At 36.6% G+C, this 25,499-nt stretch overlaps 2 protein-coding genes across 2 annotated transcripts in view; both read left to right on the forward strand.

The window, feature by feature from the left end:
• Positions 1 to 15,280, forward strand: part of LOC143033001 (uncharacterized) — a 23,854-nt gene extending 8,574 nt beyond the window's left edge. Inside the window, exons 2-3 of the mRNA XM_076198197.1 lie at positions 12,687 to 12,902; positions 14,954 to 15,280. Coding sequence (XP_076054312.1) covers positions 12,687 to 12,902; positions 14,954 to 15,144 — 407 coding nt within the window. The 3' untranslated portion in view covers positions 15,145 to 15,280. The remainder of the gene's footprint in view (positions 1 to 12,686; positions 12,903 to 14,953) is intronic.
• A 5,609-nt stretch (positions 15,281 to 20,889) lies between these two features.
• Positions 20,890 to 25,499, forward strand: part of Rpn9 (regulatory particle non-ATPase 9) — a 28,586-nt gene continuing 23,976 nt past the window's right edge. Inside the window, exons 1-2 of the mRNA XM_076198588.1 lie at positions 20,890 to 21,075; positions 23,564 to 23,677. Of these exons, the coding sequence (XP_076054703.1) occupies positions 20,975 to 21,075; positions 23,564 to 23,677 (215 nt within the window). The 5' untranslated portion in view covers positions 20,890 to 20,974. The remainder of the gene's footprint in view (positions 21,076 to 23,563; positions 23,678 to 25,499) is intronic.

Genomic DNA, 25,499 nt, shown 5'->3' on the forward strand with positions numbered 1-25,499 from the left:
TTTTCCTTGTTATTTTGTTCCACTGCTTCCATTTGTCTCAACACATCTACCCTGTCACTCCTCTTTCATCTCTTTTGTTCCACTGCTTCCATTTGTCTCAACACATCTACCCTGTCACTCCTCTTTCATCTCTTTTCTATTGACCATTCTGGTTGCTGCTCTTTGTGTTCTTTACTTATATTCTTCATTTAGTGTAAGAACCATTCCACTCTTCCATATCCAAGTCTAGGCGAATAAGGTTCTTGTCCTCTCTCTCTCTCTCTCTCTCTCTCTCTCTCTCTCTCTCTCTCTCTCTCTCTCTCTCTCTCTCTCTCTCTCTCTCTCTCTCTCTCTCTCTCTTATTGTCTCTCCGCCCAATTCGCCCATTGAGTGAAATGGCGATTTCACATTTGTCAACAATTCATATAACTCTTCTGCAATATTCTTAATATATTTTTCAAGCCACGATTTGCTTATTACCAAGTTGTCTAACCGTTTCTTGTTCTAAGAAATGGTTAGACAACTTTATGGATAGGTGGTAATGGACGTGGAACTGCCTAGTGTAGGCCTTATGGTCTCTTGCAGTCTCCCCCATCGATTATGTATTTTTCTATTTCCTAATTTATAGTTGAGCGACTCTACTTTCTTATTTAAAAACAAAAGAATGGAAGAGACTGCAAGGGGCCATTAGGCCTACACTAAGTACTTTCATGTCCCTTATCATCTGTCATCCTTATCCATAAATCTAATCTTTTCTTAAAACAACCTATTTTTTCAGCGTTCACTACATGGTTACTAAGTCTATTCCATTCGTTAACCATTCTGTTGGTAAACCAGTTATTGTCTAATTCCTTCTTCAAACTAAATTTATCCATACCCTTGTTAAAACCCTTGACCTATTTGAATACATCTATTTTAGGTCACTCCGCACTTTCTGTCTTTCCAGAGAATGTAAGATGCCCCGGTATTGGTGTGGTGAATTTCTAATACCTTGTATCATTTTGGTCATTCTCTTCTTTCTGTTTTTACCAGTTTCCAATAGTTTACATACTAATGCATTGAAATTAATTTCTGTTTCTCCTCATGGTTTAGACATTATGTTCAAATAGACAGTGTTACTTTTTGTTCTATTCATCATGTTGTCAACGTATATTAAACAAAAAAATACAGATGCTAACATTGAGCCCTGTGGAACTCCACCAAACACTTCCCTACAAACAGACTACATATTCTCCACCATTTTTCTCATTAATTTCTCTCCTTCAGGAATTCTCTCCTACATTCCAGGAGATGCCATATAAATACTCCTATATATTACCCAATTTCATATGATTTTTTTATATTCCTTATCAAAATACTTCTCCAATATGTGTGTGCATGCGCGTGCATGTGTGTATGTGTATGTATGAGTGTGTTTGTGTGTGCGTGTGTGTATATGTGTGTGTGTGTGTGTTTGTGTGTTTGTGCGTGTGTGTACATGTATGTGTGTGTGTGTGCGTGTGTGTACATGTATGTGTGTGTGTGTGTGTGTGTGTGTGTGTGTGTGTGTGTGTGTGTGTGTGTGTGTGTGTGTGTGTGTGTGTGTGTGTGTGTTTGTACATGCACTATCGTTGACACGTCGTATCGTGCAAAATAATAAATGGCTTTTAACGCGTTTCCCGAATTAGTCTATGTACTTTCATCAAACTTTTTGACTTACTACAATATTCAGTGACTTTTCGAAATTGGATAATCAGTTCCACGCATTGAGGGCAAGAAGGCTCTCTCGACTGGATAAGGTCACGTGATGCCATTTCGATTTTTTTTTTTTTTTTTTTTTTTTTTTTACCCTCTCATTCCCCGGGGGTGGGCGTGGGGGTGGAGGGTACTAGAATCAAACAAATCACCAGAATAAATGCAAAAATTATAAACATCACTTGAAGGGCTGACTACAATTTCGATAGGGGATCTTTCATCTGAATAAGCTTGACTGGGATAGTATACTTCGAGAAAGAATAGAAACTGATTATTGACAACCCATCTCACAACTGGTTTTGTGTAGTCTCAGTGTATATATATAGATATAGATATATACATACATATATATATATATATATATATATATATATATCTATATACTTACAAAATTCTGATCATCTTGTTTGTTATCTTGCTTGAAACCGTCTACCACCCAATCAGAAGAAGAGATATGACGTCACGACTGAGGACCAGCAAATCAGAAGAGACATGAATTCACGACTGAGGATCAGCCAATCAGAAGAAGAGGCATGACGTCACGACATCATATGATGCGTAATGTTCCAAGCAACGACGACATGACGTCACAATCTTCTGCATTTCACTTCTTATAACAACGGATAATTTAAAGTTTTATTTAAGCCAACATACATATATATATTTATCTATATACTTATAAAATTCTGATCGTCTTGTTTGTTATCTTGCTTGAAACCGTCTACTGAAGAAGTAGAGATATGACGTCACAACAGAGGACCAGCCAATCATAAGAAGAGATCAGAAGAAGAGATATGACGTCACGACTGAGGACCAGCCAATCAGAAGAAGAGACATGCACGTCACGACATCCGCTATGTGGGTCCCAAGGAATCCCAGCGCTGAGCGCGTGACGTCACGACTGCTAATTTTCCAATTTGCCATTTTTTTAATTACCAATTTTTCAATTATTTTCTGACCATTAATATCTAGAATTTTCATATTCAGTATCTAAAAATATAGCCAACTCCTGAATTAGTACCTATGAGGCATAATGAGTTTATTAGAATATTACGAACCGTATAAATCATATGATGCATAGTGTTACATGCAACGACGACATGACGTCACAATCTTCTGCATTTCACTTCTTATAACTAATCAAGTCACTACCTTCGTCTACTGAATAGGGCATTGTCTTAATAAAGATTTTATTTATCATTTTATGAACAACGTATCATTTAAAAATTTATTTGACCCAACGGGTCACGGGTGGTCTTGTATGTATATATATATATATATATATATATATATATATATATATATATATATATATATATATGTCTGTGTGTCTGTGCGTGTGTGTGTGTGTGTGTGTGTGTGTGTGTGCGTGTGTGTGTGTGTGTGTGTACATATATATATATATACATATATATATATATGTGTGTGTTTGTGTGTGTGTTTATATATATATATATATATATACATATGCATATAAATATATATATATATATATATATATATATATATATATATATATATATATACATATACATGTTGAGACATTGTGACAGATTGAGAAAGGTGGAAAGGGAAAGCCATGGGTTTGGATCTCATTCTGATTCTTGAGATTTATTCCTGACCGACCGGCTTCTGTAGAACCTAAGAGCAAAACTAGTCCGAAATACAACTCAAGAATCAGATCCAGATCCGTGGCTTTCCCTTTCCACTTTTCTCATATACTGTATATAAATATATATATATATATATATATATATATATATATATATATATATATATATATATATGCAGAAATTGAAAAGCTTCAATTTTTGCATGTATGCCTCCTCGAGTTTCCTGATGTTGATGGCTTAGAATTAAAGTGAATTGTGGTTGATAAATGTATATATATATATATATATATATATATATATATATATATATATACATATATATGTATATATATATATATATATATATATATATATATATATATATATATATATATATGCATGTATGTATCTATTTACTTCTTTTATGTGCAGGGTAGCTGAATCAAAGGACCTCATATACCACTAAAACCCTTTCCACCACCATCTGAACACTTCTGGTATGAATGGTTCTCCTACCACTGCTTGGATCATGAAAAGACAAGATTTTGTTTAAGAATACTACAATATTTTTGTGTTTTGTCGAAACAAAAATATGAATGTAATCTTAGTACTGATAGTCATCTGATGAAGATAGTGAGGAATTTATTCACACCGCAGAACAATACGAAATAAATAAAATTGCTACGGACAGATTTTTGTTCAAAGAATCTGCAGTAGTTGCAACAACGTGACTACATTGATGAGAAAATTTTGAGTTTAAATCTGAGCATCAGTATATTTTCTTTCGGTTTTATGATAACGAGAAGAGTGCTCGGCAATTTTCAATTAATTTCTAATTTATGTCAGTATCACCCAATTGCCTGGGATTTTGTATCCCTTCGTCCAGCCACATTCGCAGGCGATATTGATTTGATGATTATCTTTTGTGGAGTTTCATCAAATCCCAAGGTCAACGTCACACAAGCGTCATGATTTTCGTTACTGTTCGGCCTGAGGATGCAGTGCGGGATGATCTAATAGAGGTGTTCAAGTGGATCAAAGGCTTTAACAAGGGTGATGCAAACAAGGTTAACATATTAAAACAACAGGGCAGGACTCGCAATAATGGTTTTCAACTGGACAAATTTAGATCTAAGAAGGAAATAGGCAAGAATTGGTTTACTAATAGGGTGGTCGACGAATGGAATAGACTTAGTAACCATGTAGTAAGCACTGAAACTATCAGTTGTTTTAAGAAACGATTAGACAACTTTATGGATGGGGATGACAGGTGGTGATGGATACGGAGCTGCCTAGTGTAGGCCTTATGGTCTCTTGCAGTCTCCTTCATTCTTAAGATCTTATGTTCTTATGAGAGTCAACCATCAACGTAGCATACACGGAAAAAGAAACTCTCAATTCTCCTTCCATAGACTAAAGATAGATACTTTTTTTTATCATTACCAAGCACGTTTCATGGCTTCAAGTAAAAAATAGAAAACTTCTATTAAGAGTGACGGGCGAACTGAGAGGAGATTGCCACAGGCGAGTTTTTGAAAAACGTCTAAAGAATGATGAATTACTTAAACATTTAAGAAATTTAGTTTCTCCAGTGATCAAAACAAATATGAACATAAGAACATAAAGATGGAGGAGACTTCAAAAGACCATGAGGCCTACACTAGGCAGTTCCATGTCCATTACCATCTATCATCCCCATCCATAAAGTTGTCTAACTTTTTCTTAAGATAACCGATAGTTTCAGTGCTCACTACATGGAAATGAAGAATTCCATTTAAAAATTCACAGTTGACATTTTCATCCGCTGTGTGGCACGACGTTTGTTTATAAACGGCAATTTTATTTATTTATTCATTTATTTATTTGTTTATTTATTTATCCATTTACTTATTTATTTATCTAGTTATTTATTTGTTATTTATTTTTTATTTGTTTATTTATTTATTACTTATTTATTTATTTATTTATTTATCTATTTATTTATTTATTTATTTATTTATTTATTTATTTATTTACTTATTTATTTGTTTATTTATTCATTTAACTATTTATTTATTTATTTTCTGCGCGCAAGCATGAGATGATTATGTACAACTCCAAATTAAAATCAGGAGAGTAACGGTCATATATTGTCACGTTTTGAATATTCTAAGTATAGAGTTTTATCTATTTGTCTCTCTATTTATTCATTTATTTGTTTATCTATTGATTGATTTATTTATCTATTGACTTATATATTTGTTTATTTATTGTTTTTATTTATTTGTTTATTTAATTGTTTTATTTATTAATTCATTTATTTACTTATTCATTCATTTATTTATTGACTCATTTATTTTTTATTCCTTTACTCTTCTATTCCTTTATCTATTCTTTCATTTATCTATTTTCATTTATTAATCTATTTATTTTATTCTTTTATTTCATTATTATTTTATATATTTTTTCATTTATTATTTTATATATTTTTTCATTTATTATTTATTCATTTATCTATTTATTCAGTTATCTATTCATTTAGCTTTCAGCTTGTAAAATGGAGCGCCCCTTATGACATCAGAAACCAATTCGGATTACTACGAATGCACAAATTTGTTTTCTTATTTCACTTAAATCTGTTTATTTATTTATTATTTCTTGGTCCTGCCCAGATTTGAACCTGAGTCTTCTAACGACGACATCCGACACAGGCGTCAGATGCCGAAATTATACAAAACTTTGATTGAGCTAAATAATCTTATTCTCGGAAGCTTAAATATTCCTATTTCCTCGTGCAATGCGGATAGTAATCATGTTGTAAAATGAAATTCTGGCTCTCGGTTGTAAGTCATTTATTTTATTCATGACTGTCGTTTATTTGATATTATTTGTTTATTTGTTTTGTTATCATTTGTCTCTTTGTTTATTATTATTTGCTTGATTATCATTTATTATTAGTTATATGTGAATCTATTATTATTTGTTTATTATTTAACTATGCCTATGCATTTGTTTTATTTGTTATTGTTTACTTTGTTATAATTTTTATTTATTTATTTATTCATTTATTCGTTTATTTATTTATTTATCATTATCATAATTTTTTCGTATCCGACCTTGATATGGACCAAAAGGTCTTCTGTCAACATGCTCCGCCTTTGCAATCCTTTGTTTGATTTACTATCCAACATTGGGATATGAATCTGGGTGTACAGACTTAATGAAATCCAATTTAAACAAGAGCACAGAACCTCCATTAACATTCTTCCTCAGCAAATAACTTAATTGCTTTTGTCACTCGCGTGACAAACACAATTATCGCGAAATGCGTTTGGACGATTTGTAGCTTCGATACGGTCACACTAAGTATTAAAAGGATAAGTAGATTAAATATTGACAGAAATCACACAGGAGCCATTTTCGATATATCCAACGTCCCCTCAGCGAGCAACAAATCTGTTGACTCTAATTGAACAAAGCTATTATCGGTCATTTCTCCCTACCTATGAGTAGAAGAGGAAAGGAACACACGCACAATTCTTTAGCCACGAAAGGCGTCAATATTACAAAGGATTACAAAGGCGGAGCATGCCGACAGGAGACCTTTTGGTCCATAACTAGGTTGGATGCGAAAAAAATAATGACAAATAAATCAGTAAGTAAATAAACACACACACACACACACACACACACATATATATATATATATATATATATATATATATATATATATATATATAAATATATATATATATATATATATATATATATATATATATATATATATATATAGATGAATAAATAAATAAATAAATAAGGGGAACTACTGTCTGCCACAACAAGTCTTCTCTTCATAAACTTTATCGATCACAAACCGACCTTAAGGTCAACTTGGGTCAAGGTACGTGGGAGAATCACATTCTCCCATGACACCTGTTAGAGGAAGGACCTTTTCTTGGAGATCGAAATCCCGAAGATCCATAACGAAATACAAGGGGGCTTCAAAAAGTTCGTGGAAAAAGGACAGTATAAAAAAAAAAAATCAGTTATGATGTTTATTTTTCAACATATGCTCCATTAAGGTCAATACACTTCTGCAACCGCTGATACCACCCTTTAAGTCCGTCTGAGTAAAACTGAGGATCATGTGATCTGAACCATGTTAGAGCAGCTATTTCTACATTATTTTTCTAAGTTTGGAAACAAAAAGAAGTCGAATGGGGCTAAATCGGTGCTGTAAGGGGGATGTCGGATGATTTCCCATCGAAATTCACGTAACACAGCTCCTGTCTGCCGAGCACCGTGAGCGCGTGCATTGTCGTGGTGAAGAGGACGCGTTGATGCCGGTTTCCAGGGGTTTTTTTCCCGATACTTTTTTGGACATTTTTCTCAAAACGCATTCATAATAAGTAGATGTAATTGTTTTCTTGTTTTCGAGGAAGTCAACCGGCAAATTCTCCTCTGGCCTCGATATTGGAGGATTCAATGTTGCTTAAATGGTGTCAGATTTCCAACTGGCGGCGATACATCATTACCTGCATTTATGGGTTCATATTTGAACTTACTATAACACGTGGGTACAAGAATGTCCAGGTGCCATAAAATCAAATTCCTTCCATATAATTTTTAGTTATGGGCTTTTTCCACGAGCTTTTTGAAGCTCCTTCGTACTACCCACCGAGAAGTAGATCTCAGTGTTTTAATGCTTGACGTAGTTGAGCGCGTTTTTTTTATTTCTATTTTTTTTATTCCTTGTTGAATTACGTGATCAGCCATGTAGAAACGAAGTGCGTTCATTGCACATAGTTTGCCAAATTGTTTGTTCCATTTAATAAAGGTCTTGACTACTAAAACAATAGACATCGATGTATACAGGTTCAGTTTCTAGTGATCCTTAAGTGCTTCAAAGCGGCCGCTGCCAAGACTTTAGACTTTAGAGCAGTGGTTCTTAACCCCTGGGTCGCGACCCAAATTTGGGTCGCCAAGCCATTTTATTGGGTCGCTAAGGGTTTGCAGAAAATAATTATTTTCCCACTACAAATATATTATAATTATATACTGTAATAATTAAAATACATGATGCCTAGTTTTAGGATTCTAAGCAGACCATGATTAAATAAAAACTCCAAAGCAGAAAATTTATTTGAAGTGTTTTGAAATTTCAATGTAAAACCGACAATATCTATGTAGGCTTGGGTCGCGATGCTTGATTTGTGCAAAATTTTGGGTCGCTGCCAAAAAAGGTTAAGAACCACTGCTTTAGAGAAAAGAAACTGTATGAATAGATAAACACCATATGAGGACGGAGCCTTTATTTGTACGACGTTTCGCTTATTACAGCTTTTTCAAGTACAAGTTGAGATACAAATGCTTGAGATTAAATAAGGGGAAAGGAGGGAACGGGGAGAGAAAATGGGGGGGGAAGGAAGAGGAGGAGGAGGAGGAGGAGGAGGAGGAGGAGGGTGGGGGGATGGACACTGGGAAAGGATGAGAATGCCGGCCCAAACGTCCGTGAGCGAAATGTCCACAAAGGGTGATTTAAGTATTTAATATTTTGCTGGCCATGGGTATTAGGGGAATAATGTGAGGAGATATGTTAAACATGCCCCTGTTTTGTTCAATAGTGTTCGTTCCTTGAATGATTGCTGCTTCTAAACACTTCCTGCGGATTTTGTCTGGTTCCCGCATCAGCAGCTCTGCATTCTTCCAGTCCATAAGATGGTTTTCCTTGTTTCTATGTGTCACACATGCATTGGTGGTGACATCATGCCTGACGTCGTAACGGTGTTCACGTATTCGTGTATTCAGGTCACGTGACGTTTCTCCGATGTAAACTTTATCACATCCTGAACACGGAATACGATAAACACCGGCTTTGGTGCTCGGTGTCTGGTTGTTGTGTGTTTCCGTCTTCGTGATGTCTTTTATTGTTCTGCTTGTCTGACACACTATTTCCAAGTTGGTGGTTCTTAAAAGACGTGTCAGGTTGGTGGCAACGTCGCCGGTTGGCAACACGAGACGTCTAGTTGTGCTGTCCTGCTGCCTACGGCTTTCCCGAATCTTAGCGGCCTGCTGTTTGCAATTATCTAAAAGAAACTCTGGAAATTTTAGTGTTAAAAAGGTCTCTTTAATAAACCTGCACTCTTCTTCTAAGTATATTGCACTACATATCCTAAATGCCCTAAGGAAAAAACCTATTACTACTCCTCTCTTGGTCCTTATATCATGGTGGGAGTAGAAATGAATTAGTGATAGAATCGAGAAGGAGAAAATCGACTTCCCCCTGCCCCCCAACCATTTTGTCGATTTGATCAAACTTTGTGTTGAATTTAATTATTTTAAATTCCAGGACAGTTTCTTCCACCAGAAATTTGGCATGGCCATGGGCTCTCCATTAAGTGCAGTCCTGGCTAATTTATTCATGGAATTTCTAGAAACAGGACCCTTTGCCAACATCGTTCCCGAGCATGTGACCTGGCTGCGATATGTGGACGATATCTTACTCGTCACACCCAGGCGTTTCAATCTTCAGCGCTTGCAGACGGCCTTAAACGAAGTGGAGCCCACCATTCAGTTTTCCCTAGAGGAAGAAATCCACGATTCTCTTCCTTTCCTGGACACACACATCTTTAAGTACGGTAACCAATTTGAATTCAAAGTGTATAGAAAGCCTACCAACAAAAATGATTTAATTCATTTCTACTCCCACCATGATATAAGGACCAAGAGAGGAGTAGTAATAGGTTTTTTCCTTAGGGCATTTAGGATATGTAGTGCAACATACTTAGAAGAAGAGTGCAGGTTTATTAAAGAGACCTTTTTAACACTAAAATTTCCAGAGTTTCTTTTAGATAATTGCAAACAGCAGGCCGCTAAGATTCGGGAAAGCCGTAGGCAGCAGGACAGCACAACTAGACGTCTCGTGTTGCCAACCGGCGACGTTGCCACCAACCTGACACGTCTTTTAAGAACCACCAACTTGGAAATAGTGTGTCAGACAAGCAGAACAATAAAAGACATCACGAAGACGGAAACACACAACAACCAGACACCGAGCACCAAAGCCGGTGTTTATCGTATTCCGTGTTCAGGATGTGATAAAGTTTACATCGGAGAAACGTCACGTGACCTGAATACACGAATACGTGAACACCGTTACGACGTCAGGCATGATGTCACCACCAATGCATGTGTGACACATAGAAACAAGGAAAACCATCTTATGGACTGGAAGAATGCAGAGCTGCTGATGCGGGAACCAGACAAAATCCGCAGGAAGTGTTTAGAAGCAGCAATCATTCAAGGAACGAACACTATTGAACAAAACAGGGGCATGTTTAACATATCTCCTCACATTATTCCCCTAATACCCATGGCCAGCAAAATATTAAATACTTAAATCACCCTTTGTGGACATTTCGCTCACGGACGTTTGGGCCGGCATTCTCATCCTTTCCCAGTGTCCATCCCCCCACCCTCCTCCTCCTCCTCCTCCTCCTCTTCCTTCCCCCCCCTTTTATTTTCTCTCCCCGTTCCCTCCTTTCCCCTTATTTAATCTCAAGCATTTGTATCTCAACTTGTACTTGAAAAAGCTGTAATAAGCGAAACGTCGTACAAATAAAGGCTCCGTCCTCATATGGTGTTTATCTAGTCAATCTTGTCGGCAGACTGCCACTTTTAAGCAAACTGTATGAAGTCTCAATTGGCGTCGACACGTGTTTCCGAACTGTTTTCCACAAAAACAGCGGCTACTAATCCTGTTTGTTTATTATTTAGATTTACCTACTTTTTATTTACTTGCTTTATCTATTATTATTTATATCATTATAATTTTATTTATTTGTTTATTTGTTTATTTATTTATCATCATTATTATTTTTATCCGACCTAGTTATGGACCAAAAGGTCTCCTGTCGACATGTTCCTCCTTTGTTATCCTTTGAGTCAGTTTGGTTGTACTCAGTGTAGATAAGATCGGACTTATAAGAAGACAAGTGGGCCAATGGCCTCAGAACCTAGACTTCCTTTATAAAAAGTTAATAACTTTAGGATAGATAGATAGATAGATAGAGAGACTTTATTTGGCAATGAATCAATGTACATGAAGTGTAAATAATGACAAGAACACATAGTTCGGAATAATAAATTCACATTGCCGAGGATAACACAAAAAGCATGTACGCTTATTTCCATTGTGGTCCTCATCAGATTGTTATTCTACACTAAGTCACACAGACAACATACGTAGGGGGTTAAGGGGACCAGAGACAATCATGAGTAACACCAGTCAGTACACATATGACACATAAACATTGTTATAGTTTTGCTAATATTATTAAAATGTTTGTACACATAGGAATATTGGGTTGCGGGTGGATCAGAAGATATAAAGATGTCAACGCCCTTTTGGTGATTAGTGTGAATTTATTGTATGTGATAATGTGTAAAGTTATTCTTACAATCAATAATATAGAAAAGTTATACCATAAGTATTCTTTAGAACCTGAATTTTTTTTTCCAAAGAAATTGGGTTTATCGTTCATACAGCTCATATTTGTATTTCCAATGCAATTTCATTTTTATGTTGAGAAATGCCCTCCTCTCCCACCTCTAAGACTAAATCTGGGTCTTAACATAGTGTTAATCATCTAGCGAAGTGTAATGAGTGCCGTGGACATTTCAAATAAATGACGAGTACTGTGATCGATATGAGTGTTGTGGTCGAGTGAACCCAAGTGCTGTGATGATCTCAGGACACGCGCAGTGTAACCTAAACAAAGTGTTCATGACGTAGAAGCTACTGAAAAAAGTCTGTCCCCAATTGGCACACAAGTGCCGAGTTCCAGAGAATTATCGCCGTACAAATAAATGCGAAACAGTCTGGATACTACCACACTAACCTTTTTTTTTTTTTCGGGTGGAGAGACAACCAAGGAATATGTAATATCGACCCAGGCGGTAGCTGCACGGCTCAAGACATACCTTATTCGAAGATTCAAATCAGGCAACTATGCATCTGAACCAAGAGAATCAGAGTGCAAAGAGGTGTAGTGTTGGCCTTAGATGGGGCACCTCAGGACAGTCACAACACGGTTATAGCCCGCAGTCTCTCTCTCTCTCTCTCTCTCTCTCTCTCTCTCTCTCTCTCTCTCTCTCTCTCTCTCTCTCTCTCTCTCTCTCTCTCTCTCTCTCTCTCTCTCTCTCTCTCTCTCTCTCTCTTTCTTTCTTTGTCTCTTGCAGTCTCCTTTATTCTTATGTTCTTAAAACTAACGATACAACAGTGAATAATATCATAAAGTATAAGCCACATATTGCTAACCCCTTGCTTTGTACTTTTCATGTTCCATAGAAGATTATTCCTCTCTGTTATATCGATCTACTTACATATTGTTTCTTTCACAGGACTATCCCTCATCTGTTTTGTTTGTTTCCCTGATATGAAGGGGGACATGCTCAGCCGGTACGAAGCTGTAGACATAAGGGCTAACATATCCAGGACATATGAAGACAGAGCTTATAACCATTTTGGACTTTGCTCTAACCTGAGTATGGATAACCTTTACCAAGTCGTCTGCCCCTCAGACTCCACCTACACCGTGTGCATGACCATATCCAACGGTATGTATTGACGTGTCCTCTCGTATTACCTGAAGGTGCTAATATAAGGCAGCGTTTCCCAACCTGGGGTGCTGATGTAAATTATAGTGGGTGCTGGGATGTAATGCACACAAAAATCACATTGATTTATGTATAATTGATTACCCAGTTGTGCATATTTATCTTTTCCCATGCTTTTTATTTTTTCTATGATGTTCTTATTTCTTCTACAATTTGTTTCAGTTCTAAGGAATCAAGACAATAAATCATTAAGCAGTACATTTTACTTTCTTTTATCCTTCTAATAACAAGAGTATGGACTGCTTAGATATGACAACCTATGGTCGGAAAAGGTTGGGAAACGCTGTGCTAAGGTTTGTAAAAAGCTGACTTGAATAGGTTTTAGGAGACCTTGCTATCCTTTCTGTATTTCAGGGTTAATTTTTTCAGAATGATGACGGTCCTCAAATGTGTGGAAAATTTTATTCACACTTATGCACTTCCGTGGTTGTAGACTATGTGGTTCTTTGTTGTTGCCATCAGATGTCTCCGCTGCCGTTCGTCCTGTATACCAAAGCCTACCTCAGTGTTTATAAATTCTAAATGATCTTTAACATTATCATCCACCTCTTACGTGGTCTAGCAAGTTTTTTTTTTCCCTCAGGTAATACCTGAATTATCTTCTTCATCATGATTTCGTCTTCCTTTCTGGCAACATGACGCGCCTTAGTCATGGAAAATTCCAGAATTGTGTTTCGATCGACATGACGATCAGGCCGCTTATGCATACTGTATGCGAGATCTGCAAACTATATTCTTAACTTCATTTTTCAGTCTCTGGAACAGAAGGTTTAGAATGGTTCATTAATACATTTCGGGCTAATCGGCTCATTTAGATGTTTGAATAGTAAACAGCTTAATTGTGATTAAGTTCAACAAAACTGGTTTGCACTGTCATTTCTGTTTTTTGAAAAGAAGATACCAGGGCCGGATTAAGCTTATAATGGGCCTTACTCCAACCCTTTCCCTTGAATGAACTGACATGGAACTGCCTAGTGTAGGCCTTATGGTCTATTGCAGTCACCATCATTCAAAGGATTACAAAGGCGCAGCATGCCGACAGGATAGCTTTTGATCCATAATATAAGAACATAAGAATGAAGGAGACTGCAAGAGACCACAAGGCCTACACTAGGCAGCTCCATGTCCATTAACACCTGTCATCCCCATCCACAAACGGACAAATAATAACAAACAAATTAGCAAATAATATGAAATAAATGAATCATTACAGCATCTTGCTTAGATTTTATCTAAACTAATCTTAAAGCTTCGAACTGAACTGTATTGCACTGCCTCTGCAGGAAGTTTATTCCATTCATTAACTACACGGTTGGCGAAGTTGTTTCTCCCCACTTCCAAATTAAATATATTTCCTGACAGTTTGAGACCATTATTTCTTGTCGGATTATCATTCAGTGTAAAATTTTTGTCACTTTTGATGTTGTCAATCCCCATAAGAAGGCCTGTATCAAGTCACCTTTGAGTCTACGCTTTTTTAGGGAGAACAGGTTCATATATTTTAGTCGATTTTCGTATGATTTATTTTTCATATTCGGAATCAGTTTTGTGGCTTGCCGTTGTACTTTTTCCAATCTGTAAATGTCTTTAATGAGATTTGGTGACCATACAGAAACAGCATATTCCAAATGTGGACGAAATAATGATTCTTATGTTCTTATATTCAAGATCTGAAGAATTTGATGTTTTATTGAAACACCAGAATGAATTAATGATACTCATACAGATTTCCGGGATTCCCATTAATCATAATGTGGGTCGGGTCTATCAAGTTTGTGGAGCCCCTTAGTGTTTAGGGTCCTTCGCTATGGCGCATATGGCATATAGGATAATTCGGCCATGGAAGATGCACAGTAGGATCGAAATTTCTATGCATGCTTTGCACGTTATCTAGGACCTTAAATGTCTAACTTATGATATCCTAACTTAGTAATTATCAGGATTAATTCTGAGGAGAATCTAACAGTAAATCAATAACACCATCTCTACAGATTACTGGATGGCAAGCACTTGTGGGTTGTACGCTATGCCAGCAGGAGCCACGCGGGTGTGTAAAAGGAAAGGACACTTAGAGACGTGTTACTGTAATACAGAACTCTGCAACAGCAGCACACACCAAGTAGCCCGGTCTCCCTACCTCCTCCTCCTCGTCTCCTTGCTCCTCGCCTGGAAAGTCAAATGATTGGACAAGAATGGACTCATCCAATGATTTTTTTTTCTTTTATATATAATGCACATTTTGTTCTGTGACATGGAATTAAACGTGCACGTTTCATTTCGTGGCCAACAACGGGGATCTTTTACTTTATCCTAAACATTGCTTGTGTATATTTCTGAATAATGAAAGAATACCTATAGTACGATGCCTGTTGTGGAGTATTTACTTTATGGTTAGATGCAGTCAAAATTCAAAGGACTGCAATGGGAGTAACACAACAGACCAAATCCACACAAATTCATTTGTGTTAAGGTAAAATTTCTAATCATTAAAGAATACTAAGGCACTTATACTATTGCTGTCTCTTCTTTCTCCACATTTGTATAACAGGATCGGCACTGCGTGAGCGACAGTGCTCTCTTCACGTAGCGTGCAGTTCTTATTTTGGATATGTGCGCATGTGCACAGCAAACAAACACCATACACCTGGAAATATGAAAAGGAAATCCTCTGTATCAGAAACCCAGAAACACATCAGTTCCAGAGAAGTCCGAAAACGAGTTTAATCCAGGATGATCAGACTAGGAGTCATATACGTAGAAGCGCTACAATTCATCAGACAACCCTTTACCCCAATAGTTCTACTAAAGCAACTACACCAAGAGAGACCATCTACATAGAACAAAAATCCCCTGCACAAACCACTACATACCTTTCACAAGTGTCACTAGAACATTTTGAAGTACAAGACCCTCAACTACGCCAAGAGAGACCATCTACATAGAACAAAAATCCCCTGCACAAACCACTACATACCTTTCACAAGTGTCACTAGAACCTTTTGAAGTACAAGACCCTCAACTACGCCAAGAGAGACCATCTACATAGAACAAAAATCCCCTGCACAAACCACTACATACCTTTCACAAGTGTCACTAGAACCTTTTGAAGTACAAGACCCTCAACTACACCAAGAGAGACCATCTACATAGAACAAAAATCCCCTGCACAAACCACTACATATCTTTCACAAGTGTCACTAGAACATTTTGAAGTACAAGACCCTCAACTACACCAAGAGAGACCATCTACATAGAACAAAAATCCCCTGCACAAACCACTACATACCTTTCACAAGTGTCACTAGAACATTTTGAAGTACAAGACCCTCAACTACACCAAGAGAGACCATCTACATAGAACAAAAATCCCCTGCACAAACCACTACATATCTTTCACAAGTGTCACTAGAACCTTTTGAAGTACAAGACCCTCAACTACACCAAGAGAGACCATCTACATAGAACAAAAATCCCCTGCACAAACCACTACATACCTTTCACAAGTGTCACTAGAACATTTTGAAGTACAAGACCCTCAACTACGCCAAGAGAGACCATCTACATAGAACAAAAATCCCCTGCACAAACCACTACATACCTTTCACAAGTGTCACTAGAACATTTTGAAGTACAAGACCCTCAACTACGCCAAGAGAGACCATCTACATAGAACAAAAATCCCCTGCACAAACCACTACATACCTTTCACAAGTGTCACTAGAACATTTTGAAGTACAAGACCCTCAACTACACCAAGAGAGACCATCTACATAGAACAAAAATCCCCTGCACAAACCACTACATACCTTTCACAAGTGTCACTAGAACATTTTGAAGTACAAGACCCTCAACTACACCAAGAGAGACCATCTACATAGAACAAAAATCCCCTGCACAAACCATTACACACCTTTCACAAGTGTCACTAGAACCTTTTGAAGTACAAGACCCTCAACTACACCAAGAGAGACCATCTACATAGAACAAAAATCCCCTGCACAAACCACTACATACCTTTCACAAGTGTCACTAGAACATTTTGAAGTACAAGACCCTCAACTACACCAAGAGAGACCATCTACATAGAACAAAAATCCCCTGCACAAACCACTACATACCTTTCACAAGTGTCACTAGAACATTTTGAAGTACAAGACCCTCAACTACACCAAGAGAGACCATCTACATAGAACAAAAATCCCCTGCACAAACCACTACATACCTTTCACAAATGTCACTAGAACCTTTTGAAGTACAAGACCCTCAACTACACCAAGAGAGACCATCTACATAGAACAAAAATCCCCTGCACAAACCACTACATACCCCTCAACGGTGTCGCTAGAACCATCTGAGGTGCAAGAACCTCAAGTAAAATCCTCAACTCCCTCTAGTCCTCCAAAATCTTCAACTACATATTCCAAGAACCGCCTGCACAAACCACTACATACATTTCACCAGTGTCACTAGAACAATTTGAAGTACAAGAACCTCAAGTACAATCCTCAACTCCTTCTAGTCCTCCAAAATCTCTACAAATTCCAAGAACCGCCTGCACAAACCACTACAAACCTTTCACAAGTGTCACTAGAACCATTTGAAGTACAAGACCCTCAACTTCAACTTTCAACTTCCTCTAGTCCTCCAAAACCTTCAATTACAAATCCATTCAACACCGTCTTGTACCTACCCGTACAACTACAGTCCTCCCATTAAAAGAAATATACAAAAATCTCCTGTACATACCACTAACTTAATCAGTCACAACTCTCACCCACAAACCCATTTACCTACTCCCCTACTCCCCATATCCACTCCAAGAGCTACAACTCCAAGAGGCGACTTAACTCTCTAAAAAGGAACTATGAATGACATAATGGGGTACATCAGCCTTACTACACCAGGGAACTCCACATCCCAGAAACACAAACCAACCATTTCCCCTCTCAGAAAACAAGGAAGAATCTCCATTATCCACAATATCCACTGCAACCTTAACATTAGATGCATATACTCATATCCATCCCATCACAAGACTAACCACATACATTAACACTAAACCATATGCAAGACTTCTAGGATTCCCAGTGTCCCAACAGGAATGAATGAATGCATATCCAATCCCAAGTAACACACAATCAAACTAACAAAACCTAGGCCAATATCCAATGGAACACGGCCCAAAACAACATGTCAGACTAAATAATGCACTTCATTACATAATTGAAACTCCAATTTGCAAAAGTAAACTTCACCATGCAATATCACACATACTGCTCCATTGCCAAAATTACATATAACACCCCGCAATAACTACCTACACTGTTATCTATGCACTCAATAGGCACCGGCTCTACACGAAACCCTGAGCAACAAAATACCAGTGTCTATCATCTCTCCGCAACATCCTTTAGAAAACATTATTATTAACTAAATCATAAATACTGTTGACTAACTAAACCGGAAATATAAGATAGCATTAGTAGCGCTGGCAAATTACAGTCCATAACAGCCAACCAACCTCACTCTATCTATCCTCGCAATGGCCACCATATTTCTTAAACATTTCCCCTCAAATACATTCAGGTTCCTCCTATTTGTCTACCTTAAAATACAAGTCCACGACTTACAGTGCTGTGGGCACATTGACCCTTCGTACAATCTCCTTTATGCGTTCATCTCCAGACAACTATTTCTCAGAACATTTATCATTCTCCCTCAGACATTTCCTTGCTTACTTATCCCCATAATTTCCTTCCAACCCAACTTCTTCATTCCCTTCTACCTGGGACCCTAAATACCGAAAGCATTTTCCTTCATCCAGCCTCTCCTTTCAAGCTTACTTTCAACTCCCTGCCACCTTCTTCCCTTGTACATCTTATCACCTTTCTTTGACTCATATTTTCTCTCATTGTTCTCTTCTCACAAACACTTCCAGACTCCCAGAGCTGGGCGCGTTCCTCGGTGCGATTCTCGGTGCGTTCCGCTTTAGTTTGGCCGCCGCGGTTAGCGCTCCCAAACTATTAAAGCTTAAGTACACTTTTAGATCGTCTGTGGTCGAGTGGTTAAAGGCGGGTGCTGTGGACTCTCTTGGGTCTATAGGCGGTGGTTCGAATCCTCTGCGCGACGGTCATGGATTGCATAAAAAAACTTAAGAGACAAGTTCATACCGAAATAAAAGTCCGGTAGGCCACATACTATACCAAAGAAAAATTTCGTAGGCCACATACTATACCGGCACCTATATTACTTTAATAGTTTGGGAACGCTAACAGGCCTATTCTTACGGGTTTTGAGAATTTGTAGCTCCCAATACTTAGATTTGGAACTAAATTCAGTGAAAAATCAACTAACAAAATTAGGATACCCGCCGTGGTTTTTACAAAAAGCTCTTAGCAAGGCCAAAATTAGTTTTCACAAAACAGATTCCCATTCCATGTATCATAATTGGGATAATAGATGCATAAAATTGCCTTTTAACAAATCAATCCATGAATTGTCTCACATGTTACCAAAGGAAAAGGTAAATTTTATCTTCCATTATCCCAATAATTTGTTCAGTAAAGTTGTCAATATACATCATAGATCCAAGAGTAATGCAACTCCTGGAGTTTATAAATTACCTTGTTTAGATTGCAATGATGTATATTGGGGACAGACGGGTCGAGATCTCAATACCAGGGTTAAGGAGCACAAGAACTCTGTTAAATACGGACAGGAAAATTCCGCAGTATTTCAGCACGTCGCCAATAAAAACCACCGAATAAATTGGGACGATGCTGAAATAATTTATAAATCCAAATGTAGTTTCAGAAGAAAAATAGTAGAATCCTCCTTAATAAATAATTTCCCAAATTACAACATTTCCCATGGTCAATGGTCACCAGACTGTATTTCTTCTTTTACCATAAATAAAATGTTACCATCAACATTAGCGGTGGACAAAAATCACCAAGGCCCATGCAACGCCGGTCATGTGACCTGAGCCACCAAGATGCGAGCATGCGTGCCGGGCGTGTTGACCTGAGCCCCGTCCCCTCTTGCATATATATGTATATATATATATATGTATATATATGTATATATATATATATGTATATATATATATATATATATATATATATATATATATATATATATATATATATATATATATATATATATATATATATATATATATATATATACATATATATATATACATTAACTGCTCTTAATGGCATCCTTTCGGCCTAGACTGATCCCTCCAAGATGTTAAATGAATAATAAAGAAATCAATAAATAGAAAAATAGATGAATATGCAGATACTAGATAGATAAACAAATGAATAAAAAAAATAATTGATGAATATTTATAAATAGATGAATAAGTAAACATATAAATCATGAAATAAATAAGAATATAGAGAAATATATAAATTAATAAAATATTAATAATAAAAAGGTAAACATATAAATACATAAATAAAAGAATAAATGAGTAAATACATAAACAAGTAGATAAATGCATGGACACATAAATGAATATATAAATGAATAAGCAAATAAATGTATAAGTAAATAGAAAAATGAATAAATAAAGACATGAATAAATAAATGAATAAATAAATGAACGTATACGTAAAATAAATTTATAAATAGATGGATAAATAAATATACTAATAGATAAATGAATAAGTAGAGAAAATTAGAAAATACAAGTTCCTCCATCGAGTACTTTAGATTTTGTGTGTAAGGGGAGGACTTTTCTGTAGGGACAATTCCGTAGGGAGGCAAGATGAAGCAATTTTCAAAGTGTCAAGATTACTTTTTTCACACAGAATATTTCTTCTTATATTCTAAAATAATTATTTTTAAAGTAATTTCATGTCATTGATGATTTCTGTTAATTATTTTCAACTTTATATTAAACGATGCTTTTATTTATGTTCTTGACTCAAAACACTCAACTCATTCCGGTAGGCTAGTGTAGTGACAGTCACAGGAAATTCGTTGTGAAACGCGTAAACAAAATGAATAGCAAAGTAGAAAATTATTTAACATCGAAAAAGGACTCTACGAATGCAGAGTTAGCAAAGAAATTTGGAGAACTTGAAGATTTTTATAGCAAAAAGTAAGTATTGAGTCAGTTTGAAATGTCTCACGAGTGAAATTCATCGCAGGTACGATTGTTTTTCCTCAGATTTTAAAGTTTTATTTCATTGGTAATGAAATTAATATACTGTGTTAATTTGATACATGTGTAAATTCAGTTTTCTATTCTTCTAGTAAATGGATAGTATACCATTCTCAGGCATCTGGTTCTTGTTTAGGTCTTTCTTGAGTCTAATTAGAGGGGTATCCTTAGAGTTAGTATCTTATAGATTTATCAGTAAAGTAAAAGTAATTGCTGATGATTTACAAGAGATAATAACCCTTTAACAGTATTTGTTAAGGATGGCTTAAGAATAACATACTAATGAATAAATGATACTTGGGTGTTTGTTCAGATGGGAACATCTGGCCTGGGAGACATCTCGGAAAGATCCTGGAGACGTTTTATGGTGTCAAGTCTGTGAGTGTAAATGGGTTGATTACCCAGAATGATTAAAGTTATCTTCAAGAAAACATTGGATTAGTTTTATTCAGTTTCCGAGTTATGTTTATGTTTTCCCTCCTGGGACCCATTGTGAAAAAATGTCTGCCAACTTACAAGTTTTAGTTTGTGATCTATACTTAAAGGGAAAAGGGGGATAATTTGAGAACAAACAGGGAAATATGATTCCCAGGCATTTATTTCTCCACTTTATGTATGATTGGGTATAGTCTATAGATTATGCAAGGACCAAAGTAGGAAGCAGTTTTTAAGATGGAAATGAACCAGAATCATTCTGTTAAAATGTTTAATTCCCCTCACATTCTGAGGGTGTGATATGAATTAAACATTTTAACAGAATTGCCGCATAGTTCCAGTTGTTGGTCATATTGGTAAATGTACTCATATTTAAAAACTATTTAATCTTAGTCCTACTTAGTAGGACTACTATTACTTAACATTCAGGGGTATTTATGAATGTTCGTCTCACCCACTCGCACAGCAGTTTGTTAGGTTGTGTGCCTCATGGTCAAAGCCAACAGTAGGCTAAAACATGCCAGAAACTGACTGTTGTCGGGTGGTGACTGATCTTGTCAGCTATTACCATGACCGAGTTTACGTTAGGTTAGTGCGAGATGAAACTTCACAAATTCTCATTGAAGACAGGTCTTTCCTCAGACTTTCGTTGGTTCATTTTTCACAACAAACATGGCATCTTGTAGCTTCTTTGAAGCTCCGAGTTGAAGTGTCATTATCATCTATCTTTGTTATCTCTATAATGATATGGCTAAAGGCTTGAAAGTTTACAGATGTGAATGAATATGATACTCTTACCTTACTCGGGTGCTGTATTGACATTTGCCACCATGGAGCTCCATTCCTGTCTGCACATGGCTCTTCTTAACAAGATGGCATTTGTTATTTCTTCTCCTACAGACGTCCTTAAGCTGTCTACATATTTTATGCATGCTCTTCCTCTTGCCCTCTTTCCTTCTATTTTTCCTGATAGGCATGTATGTTCTAATTGTTGTTTTCTCATGACATGTCCTACAAAGTGTAACTGTCTTTTCCTGATAGTTATGACGCAAATATGATACATATAATTTATGTCAATATTAACTAAAAACAATGAATATCAATAAAGTTTACAATAGTTGTCGGTAATTAGTCCCCCATGTATACCATAACAAATCTTTCATAAATAGGTGAAATAAATGTGTAGGAATCATGTTTTCCTATTCTTTCTCCAGTTTATCTCAGTAAGTAAAGATCATAAACAAGTGGCTTACCTGTAAGATGTTTATCTTTTCACATTTGAGTCTTAGGTTGCCTCTGGAGGGAAAATAACAACTCTGAAACAGAATATAACTCGTCCAATGTTTATTTGAGTACTTCAACCCCATTTACAACCACAGACTTTACCTTAAGAAACATATCTGGGATGTCTCCCAGATGGCAAGTGCGCTGAATGGCCTACTGGCTCCAGCACTTGGCCTTCAAGCCAAAAATTTCATAAATCAATCAATCAGATGGCAAGAGGTCAAAGCAAGCACTGCCTCACCAAATCTCTGCTTTTAACCACTTCAGTACTGTAAGTCAAATTCTCGCACGCAGCATCAGCTGTCATATGTGCGATTCATCATGCTACTCGCATAAAATATAAAGTCGGTCCTGTATTATTCATTCTCCTTAGTAATAAATACAGAAAATGTGATCAAACCAGCTCACAGAATCCGGTGGTAACTTATTTATAACTACAAAAAGTGTATATATATATAATCAAGATGCTGACGCTGGCATCCATGTGTACCCACTCACGACTCATGATGTGTATGTGAGCATCATCATACCAAAGGTGGTTAATGATAATGGGGGCCAGGATTATAACCTAGGAGGCAGACCAGTTATTTATTCTAATTACTGTCAAGTGATTTTATTTAGATAAAGGAAACCACTTCTGTGGCAGAAGGAAAAGTTTAGATTTCATGTGCTGTTTACTAATTGAATACATATCTTAAATTTACAGATTGTGGCATCAGTTAACTGTGGCATTACAGAAGTTGGTGAAAGAGTCAGCACTGCAGACTGGAACTGAACTTCTGGACCTATACAACAATGTTGTCTCAGAATTGGAAAACAAGTGAGTCTATTCCTCAAAAAAAAATATGGAAAGGGAAGTATTTATTTTTGTACATGTAGGGCACATTTCCACAGAAGAAATATGATTGTCTTTAGCAGATGTGAGCATGTAGAAAGGTAATTCATTTATCAATCATTTTATTGTTATATATATATGTATTTATTTTTATTTTATTTATTTATTATTATTATTTATTATTTTTTTTTTCCCACAAAACCTGTCACACAGGCACACTGTTCTTTCCATTACATCGAGTGCCTCTCTTGGTTCCACTAATAATGTGTCATTTACCAACACATTACAAACAAATTGGACCTGAAGGATGCTTGAGCCGTGGAGTGACTGACTGGACCTGCCCTTGGCCAAAAACACCTCAACATAAGAGTAAACATTCTATAGATAAACATGAGTGTATTGAAATAAGCATACATAGGTGCACTTCTCTGTAAACAGAAATTCCATACACATAACATTAATGCAAGAAACAACTTTCATCATAACATTACATGCTGTTACAGATTATAGTGCAGTCAAAGAACACAACACTAAATGGAACTTGTACACAAAAGTATACTATTGAATTAGTGATGAGTTTCTGTAGGTCCTACTAGATAACGCCCGGTAGTGACCAGCGATTTCCTATGGTGCCCGGACATTGTGTAAGCCTGTTTTTTCCGTTCCAGTAGTTCATATCATATGAATGATTCCTCTACTAGTGAATTCACGAAAAAAAATGGTTGAATTTAGAAATTACGCTCAAATTGGAAAATCTTTTGCTGAATTTAGCACCTGAACTGTGGCGGTGCTGCCATCATTGTTTATGTCCGGTTGTTGGAAAATGTTTAGGATAGGTTACACACTTACACAATGCCCAGGTGCCCTAGGAAATCGCTGGTCACTACCGGGCGTTGCTGGTCGCTGCCAGGCATTAATTAGTATGCCCCATTTCTGTAGGTGATGGCCTTACGAGATGAATCTCTTAGAGAACCTTCTCTAATGCCCATCTTCAAAAATTCTGTACCATTATGTCCATCTGTGGGTGTAACCCCTAGGGACTGCTGCCTTATCTGGACCAGACCCATGATTTGTGAACTTTGTCATTATTTTCACCTACCTCTCACAATACATCACAAACACAGCTTACCATGCGACTTATTAAAATGAGACAGAAGAGAAACGAGAGGACTTTCATGAAAAGAAGCTAAAGAAGGACAGTTACAGAAGACCTGAAAAAGAATAGCTTCCCACATAGAGTGATTGATGTCTGGAACAAACTAAACTGAGAAACAGCGAGTGCCAAAACTATACACGATTTTAAGAATAAACTGGATGTGGAGAGATACAAAAATGGGTCACCACGAGCATAGCTGTCATCCCGTAAAATACAACATAAAAGTAATGTACTACTCAAACATCAACAGTAACCCACCCCCAATATCCACACAATAGAAAATGCGCATACTGTATATCACAAAATGGGTTTTCATGATACTGGATGATATACTCCAACCATCAATCCAACAGAGAAATTACTCCTAAGACGGACAAGTGTTTTTGTTTTAGATATTTGAAATATGAGGAATTTTAACCTCTTCAATACAAGTCAAATTCTTGTGTGCAACATTGGATGCCTAATGTACCATGCATCACACTACTCGCATTATGAAATGTGAAGTCACTGCTGTATTACTCGTTCTCCTCTACTCTGAGTAATAATAAACACAGAAAACGTAATCAAACCAGTTCACAGAATTCGGGAGTCACTCGTGTATCCTCATATACCCACTCACGCCTCGTGATGCTTACGTATGCATCATCATAT

Source organism: Oratosquilla oratoria, chromosome 15 (genome assembly GCF_046742065.1).
Source record: "Oratosquilla oratoria isolate Oo_2021 chromosome 15, ASM4674206v1, whole genome shotgun sequence".
Classification (NCBI taxonomy): Eukaryota; Metazoa; Arthropoda; class Malacostraca; order Stomatopoda; family Squillidae; genus Oratosquilla; species Oratosquilla oratoria.